Below are 7,978 nucleotides of genomic sequence, written 5' to 3' on the forward strand. Positions count from 1 at the left end.
TCAGATATGCTTTGGTTGCTTCCACAGAGTCATTTATAATGGATGCGTCACGTCAAACTACTGATTAATCGTTGTTTTGGGTTTCATTCCGTTTGGCGTCCTCACTGAGCTCAAAGGCTGGAATTAAAATTTGAGTTCTTTTGGGTTTCAAGTTCTCATCAAAAATGAGAATCTGCTGAGAAAGGCTGTGTTTTCAACTAAAAGCATGAGAAAAGTTTGAAACGAGTCACAGAACTGGAGAGGTTTGAGAGTTAAAAACTGATGCAGGTTGGTTGTTGCAAGGAAAAATCCCAGTCGATAAAGCCGTAGGTGTTCTAGTTAAAATGCCTTTTCACTAGAACTTCAAAACTTAGCATTATCGTCGGCGTGTTTCCACGTCAGCAGCGCTGCTAAAGACTCTCACAGCCCTAGCAACACGTCTCGGATGTGGTTTCTAACGGTGAAAAATGCGAGTGCTTGATGGGGACGTCAGTGATGATGATTCCTCCAAAGTAAAACATCTCTGATTAGCAACTGCCCAGATGACCACAAACCTACAAAACTACTACTACAAATGGATAGTTCACCCAAAATGATCATTCTGTCACCATTTACACCCAAATCTGACTTTCTTTCTTCTCTAGAAGAGAAAAGGAGATGTTTTGAATAATATTGGCCTACAGCAGCCAAACAACATGTTGAGGTCTAATTAAAACGCAATTAAAATAGACTTGTGCACTATATTCCAAGTCTTCTGAAGTCACATGATTTTTTTTTTTTGAGCAACAAACCTCAAATTTACAGTACGATGGTCCTTTTCAGTCCAAATTTAGCACCTCAAGCCCTTATGAAAATTAACCGTGGTTTATTTATTGTAAAAGAGTAGTATGTTTTTTTTTGGCGTATTGATTACCATTTCCCTGTTGAAAAAACCAGCATATGCTAGTTAGGTATGTTTTGAAGCTGGGATGCTGGTTTGAGCTGGTTTAAGCTGGGACCAGCTTAGGACCAGCAAAGGACCAGCTTAGGACCAGCAAAGGACCAGCATAAACCAGCAAAGGACCAGCATAAAATATGCAGTTTTTTTCAACAGGGTTGTATAACCAGTTTTACTACAAATACCATAGTGTAGCAAAACCATGGTTAATTTGTGGTTAACTATAGCAACCATGGTTTATTGGCTTTATTTGTAGTAAAACCATTGTTAATTTTCGTAATGGTGCATTTGGTTTGACGTGAATAACAGCAAACCCTTTTGGTTTTTGTGTATCTCATGATCGATTTCAGTGCTTTAGTACAGAAAACCCAAAAAAATGCGAGTTTCTACACCAAATATCTTCATTAAGGCGAGCTATTCCTTCAAGAATAGCTTCCTTCCTTTTTTCCGTTTTTTGAGGAGGATTAGCCATAGATTAAATAATCACATCAGTTGTGTTTAAAAAAACACTTTGGCTTTTTGTATTTAAAAATCGTGCATTTTGCTTTAAAACGTTTAGATCTAATGTGATTATTAATGAACTCATTTAGGGCTTCTCTCTCTGGGCTCACAGACGCGTAGCCGGAAGCTCCGCCCACGAGCGTGCGTCGAGACGTACATTACGTGAGCACGTCCGTATTTCCGCGCGGCGCCATTTCGGAGCGGATCTGATCCAGGACTCAAACACGCACGGTCAGCAAAAGGCGACATTCACGGTAAATCGGCTTTTATTCGCTTTTATTATCCTGTAGTGGGCTTGATTCTGATGTTTGAGACGCTTAATTGCGAGCGTTAGGAGACGGAATTGCGTTTTCGCCTCATTTGTGTTTTTTTTTTTGCAGGCGCCATTTTACTGTTGACCCGGATTAGCGATTAGCCGCTCACCGCGAGGCTTTAATTACATGTATCAGTTTAACAATCATCGTAATTATATTTACAGCGGCTCCAGACTGTTTTTGTCGGTTAAAGAGATCGTTTGTGTCGTTTGTGTTCAGTCGCGTGTGATCGTCATGCGCCATTTTGAGCGGCGAACAAAAGACGCTCTCCGTTTATACGCATTTTACAGTTTTCCTCCTTATATTGTCATATTTTTGACTTTTTAGATTAACGTTTTGAATTGTTGAAACTAGGATGTTTGGTGGTTTTAGTAGATTAGATTAAACCGTTTTGTCACGCGACTATAACGCCTCAGAGGCGCTTCTGGGCCGGTTGCGCCAGTTGTGCGTAAGTTACAATTTAGCCTAGTTTTGACGTAAATGTGCACTAAGTTACAATTTACGCACTTCTAAATATTTTTTCGTTGCACCATTACACGTAGTTGAAGTGTAACTATGTATAAGTTAAATATTTACGGCCGAAATCGGTGACCAGGGGTCAGCATCTAAATCTCGAGCATCTAAATGCTTATATAGAAAATAAATGAAACATTAATGCTGCTGCTGTCTGCTAATATGTTAGCCTACTACTAAGAATGGCTTCTTTATGAGATGTTTAGCGCTTATTATGTATAGCATATTCTGAGAGTTTTACTAAGAGTCCAGCTAGTGCAAGACGAGCATTTGTGGTTTATAACTATATAAATGTTTATTTTTTTTAGTAAATGAGCGATGGTTTGGCTAGTTAAGACTGGTATTCCTCGGCTGGATCGTGTCAGCTCTGAAACTGGACCGTCAACCAGTTGATCCCCATTGAAGTCCACTATATGGAGAAAAATCCTGGAATGTTTTCCTCAAAAACCTTCATTTCTTTGCGACTGAAGACAGAAAGACGTGAACATCTTGGATGACGTGGGGCAGAGTAAATTACCAGGATGTTTTTATTCTGGAAGTGAACTAATCCTTTAACTTGGCTGTGTAAATACACCTTAAAAGTGACTGAAAGGCTTTTGTTATTGTATCCAGGTTATCTACTGATCCTTTGGCAATGTTAATAAACAATTAGGCTATGTGTTACGCTTAGACAACATGCAACAGTGAGAGAAATAGGCGGGTAATAAGAGGGAAGAGAGAGATGGGTATTGGAGGCGATGGAGACCGAAAGCAGCCACACCTCCATTCATTGCATTAACATGTCTTTCCCTAGAGATACTCGGCCTTCTTATTGAAATGAGTTGGAAAGTGAAGCGTTATGTGTTGTGTTTTGCAGGTTGAGCCATGCATCGCGACTGCCCTCTGGACTGTAAGGTGTACGTTGGGAATCTGGGAAATAATGGGAACAAATCCGAACTGGAGAGGGCATTTGGCTACTACGGACCCCTGCGGAGTGTCTGGGTGGCCAGGAACCCTCCCGGTTTTGCATTCGTTGAGTTTGAGGACCCTCGCGATGCCACAGACGCCGTCAGAGAGCTGGACGGACGGTGAGTGTGGATTATAACGCTAATCATCAGCCATTACCCAGCGACTTCAGAGCTAACCGATCCGTTGTCACGCAGGACCCTCTGCGGTTGCCGAGTGAGGGTGGAGCTGTCCAATGGCGAGAAGCGCTCTCGTAACCGGGGTCCGCCTCCGTCCTGGAGCCGACGCCCACGCGATGACAACCGCAGGCGCAGCAGCCCCGCCCCCAGGCGCAGGTAAACCTGTTTTCCCGCTCGCCTGTCTCTCCGTAGGTTGTGTTCCAGAGGAAACTAACCTGATTCTGCCCCTCCCGCCAGTCCTGGAGGCTCCGCCGGTGCCGGGTGTCCCGGTTCTGACGAGGGTCTGCCGGAGATCTTTTGCTCCTCCATCTTCATTGTCATTGATATCCATTAAACAATGATTTGACTGGGCTTCTCAAATTCTGATATTTTGTTGAAATGCAGACCAGTAAGTGATTATTAGGTAAATTCCATGAGAAAATGTCCGGGTTACGTTTCACTCCAAAATTAAATGCTTTTGGCTTGATTTTTTGCATTGTGATTTGGCACGTTTCACCTAAATTCTCATTGCTGTAACGATTATCCAACACAAGTTCATATTTAACGCTTTGGCGAATTAGCGGCTAATTCGTGTGTTTTCGTAAGATGTCATTTTTATTTGTTTGGGGGGCGGGGATTCATGTTTTTTTTATTTTCTACAAATTCATCTGCAGCTCGTAAAAGTTAAATTTTCCCGTAAGATTGGGTTGAATTTTCTCGAGCAAATTCTGGTTTGTCAATTAATAAGCACATCGCATTGATCAAATTTAACGTAATATAAATTGTAAATGATAATTTATCTTTGTGTGATGGTAATGAGAATTACAGCGTCGATGAATGAGAAAACATTATGTAAAAATGTAATTAATTGTCGTTAGTGGCTTTGTTTCTTTTGATTTTTGGGTTGAAATTTGACCCGGACGTTAATTTTAATATTGCTAATTTGTGAATTGGACGTCAAAGCCCAGTCGCTAGTGTTCAGTAATCTGCTCGGGTCTAGTAATGGTTGGAATGCAATCTTTTATTGACTTAACTTTACATGAAGGTTGTTTATTTTATTTTATTATCTATATTAATAAAAATGAACCCCGTTGCAGAGTCACCACCATGCCTCTCCTCACCACCCTCTGAGTCAGTCTACTAGTCTTCTTTCAGCATCATGTGACCAGCGTGCCCCAATCAGCTGGCTGGGTTGGTGTCACATGACCCAGGCGTTGCCAGTCATCAGCTCGCACCAGCCCATTGGTTCCTGAGCATGCCGTTGTCAGCTCCTCCTCCTCCAACCTTAACACCCAATCGGCAGCGGCCCACTTCACATTCCTGACCAATCAGCGTTTTACGTTCCCCAATGTCTACACTACCAACCACCAGCAACAGCCTTCGGCTAACCAATAAAAGCAGGAAAAATCCACTACATCCAGCCCCCATCCGCAAGCCAGCTAATCAGCTCGCAGCATCTGGCCTGCACTTTCCCGCCAATTCTGCTCCCCGGCCGCCAGCCGTCTTCCCCTTCGCCTTTTCTAGCTTGTTGAAAACCGAAAAGACTAGTAAGTTTTTCCTGCTTCATACAGTTTAATGCTGAATACAGATGTAAGATGAGGAGAAATCTCCTGTTGAGTTGAAACAAACAGGGTTGGTATGAGATCTGGACAGACGTTGTTAAGCTTAGGCAAGCAGACTGATGGGGAGCCCAAACGGAGGTTCAGGTTACAGAAGCAGCGTGGGCTTTGAGAGCTGCTCTTGCTTTCTTTCACTGTCTTCATTCTGTGGGGTTGATTGCAGTGCGTTTCTGTTGAGTTTCTCCTGCTAGGGCACTACTTTTGTAGCTCTCTGTACTGGAGCGTAACGCTCTTATTAAGGGAGGTTCTCCGAAGCCTCATGTGTTGCGAGGTCTCCACTCCACCCCTGTATCAGGGCGGTGACGAGTGCGTTTGACTGTTAGTTGCAGGGCTTGTGAGGTGCGTCCGTGTGTCGATTGCGCGCTCACTCGCTTTGCCTCTTCTCTTCTTCAGATCGCCCAGGAGGAGGAGCCTCAGTCGTAGTCGCAGCAGGTAAGAGTCCGTCGGTTCTCGCTGCTTTCCCGCGGGGCTTTGTGAGCGCTTTCTCAACATCATGTTGTTCTGGACTCTGTCTAGATCTCTTTCCAGAGAGCGGCGGAGGGAAAGATCACTGTCTCACGACAGAAACCACAGGCTCTCACGATCTTTCTCCCGATCAAGGAGGTAAGAGTCTCTGCAAACATTCGGCGAAATTTGTTATGGCATTGATATAGATGAATAGTTAAATTTTATTTTTATTTTACCTCTGTATGATGGATAAAGACTAAGTAGTGTTTATATCTGTATTTTTGCGCTCCACAAGTGCCACTTACTGTCAGTCGATTTGTATTGTCATTCAACCCATCTACGATTTTTATTCAGAACAATTATAATCATTAATTAGTCTGAAATTTATGGAAGCCTGTTTCTGCCACTGAATGCTTGATCTTCTCGTTTACAGTCGTTCCAGATCTACTGAACGGAAATGAACTGAGAAGACCGTTGTGACGGAAACCTCGGCACAGATCAAACATGTTGAAAAGATTGAGTCCCCCCAATTTTTTTTAGTTTTTTTTTATATTGACATTATCTTCTTAGCGGTTCTGTTTCCCTCTGTAGCCGCGGTTGTGCGTGTTTGCAGTTTTAATGCGACGGCATTCCATCTCACACTTTTAAGACTCTTTTTTTAGTTGTGTTTTTGGCGGTGAATCTGATTGGTCCTGCTGCGCTGACCTTGAGCGTTTGATTTGTGTTTCTGTGCGATCAGAGGGGGGGGTGTAACAGCACTATGACGGCAGCAGGGGGTGGAATGGAGAACCGCTTTCATTCTTGTTCATTTTTTTCCCTTGTAGTGTTTGTACTGTTTATAATGTTGATCTGAATTAAAAGTCATTACAAAAATGCTTTGGCCTCTTTATGAATTTTTTTAAAAATTGTATTTTTTAAATTGTCCATTTTACAGTGAAAATAACAGTGAGAGTTTGTGAGTCTTTAATTGACATGTACTACTTTAGCAGATGATTTTATCCTAACAATGAGCATAGTTTAAAGCATTTATTTATCTTTGAAAATGTACAAATCGTATTGTTCCTTATGTACATTCTAAAAAATGATCAAAAAGAAATAGATTTGAGTGCATTACCAAAAAATACTGATTTTCTACTTTAAATTTTAACATTTAATTCAGTGTTACCTGCCATTTCTTTATAATTGTGAAGTTTACTAACAATTTTTTTTCAGTGTAGTTCACAGATCCTGGTTAAATATTAAAATATAATGACATCTGAACCTTGTTTGAGGTTTTATTGTATATTAGTTGTTTGGAGCTTCGTTTCTGTGACCGGTTTAATTTAGCAAGTGTTTGTATTTCAGTTGCTTGTTTTGGGTTAGATTGCACTTCTGAGGGATTTGACAAGGGACAGACATTATATAATATATTAAGAAGTATAAAGAAGGGACAACTATTTTTAATAAAATACAATTAAAACATACAGATCGTGTGCAGAGTTGGCCTGTTAAAGTTTTAATTCAACTCTATAACGCACTGGCAATCAGTTTAGAGACATTAAAATCGGAGTATTGTGTTGTCGTTTACGAACCCATTAAAAATCTGGCTTCGGCATTTTGAACCATTTGAAGCTGTGACATGGAGGATTGGGGTAGTCCAATATACAAGGAGTTACAATAGTCCAAATGTGATAAAACAAAGGCATGTATGACTCTTTCAAGATCTTTAAAAGATAGAAAAGAACTTTTGACAGAAGTTTAAAATGGAAAAAACAATGACTTAACTACTGAGTTAATATGTTGGTCAAACTTTAGGGAGGAATCAAAAAGAACTCCCAAATTTGTCACCGTTGGTTTGATACAAGAGTTTAAATGACCACAGTCAAAATTTGGTTTTCCTTTACCCACAGAGGGTTCAAAGACAATTGCTTCCGTCTTTCCCTCATTTAAATGCAAACATTTTTTTAGACATCCAAGATCTTACATCAGCTAAGCATGCAAGCAATGTTTCTAAACCATTCTTGTCATTGTGTTTTAAAGGTAAATAGATTTGGGTGTCATCAGCATAAAAATGAAAGGACACGCCATCCTTCCTAAAAATTGAACCTAGTGGAAGCATGTACAGTGAAAACCAGATGGGAGCCAAAATAGAGCCTTGAGGAACACCAGAGGTAAGAGGAGCTACAGATGAAACAGCGCGACCAATACCTACTGAAAACGTTCTGTTACTAAGATAAGATCTGAACCAGCTCAGGGCACTTCCTTGGATGCCCACACACTTTTCAAGGTGCGATAAAAGAATGCCATGATCAATTGTATGGAAAGCTGCACTCAAATCTAAAAGCACTAAAATTACTGAGTTCCCAGAGTCAACAAGTAGCAAAATGTCATTTAATACTCTTAAAAGAGCAGACTCGGTACTATGATTTTTCCTAAATCCAGATTGGAATTTTTCAAGAGTATTATTTGTTTCCAAAAAAGTCTGTAACTGTAATAACACAACTCTCTCTAAAATTTTAGCAATAAAAGGTAAATTTGAGATTGGCCTAAAATGCGATAAAACCGTTCCAGATTAGGCTTTTTATT

General features: G+C 40.8%; 1 protein-coding gene across 1 annotated transcript; it reads left to right on the plus strand.

Moving 5' to 3' along the window:
* Nucleotides 1-1,537: 1,537 nt before the first annotated feature.
* On the plus strand, nt 1,538-6,289 carry LOC107690536 (serine/arginine-rich splicing factor 3-like). The gene is made up of 6 exons (XM_016488891.1): nt 1,538-1,671; nt 3,101-3,311; nt 3,387-3,524; nt 5,360-5,398; nt 5,483-5,569; nt 5,847-6,289. Exons 2-6 carry the CDS (start codon nt 3,109-3,111, stop codon nt 5,872-5,874), a joined length of 495 nt encoding a protein of 164 aa, XP_016344377.1. The 5' UTR covers nt 1,538-1,671; nt 3,101-3,108; the 3' UTR covers nt 5,875-6,289.
* Nucleotides 6,290-7,978: the final 1,689 nt, after the last annotated feature.

This window comes from Sinocyclocheilus anshuiensis, unplaced genomic scaffold (assembly GCF_001515605.1).
Source record: "Sinocyclocheilus anshuiensis isolate Anshui unplaced genomic scaffold, SAMN03320099.WGS_v1.1 scaffold1849, whole genome shotgun sequence".
In the NCBI taxonomy this organism is placed as follows: domain Eukaryota; kingdom Metazoa; phylum Chordata; class Actinopteri; order Cypriniformes; family Cyprinidae; genus Sinocyclocheilus; species Sinocyclocheilus anshuiensis.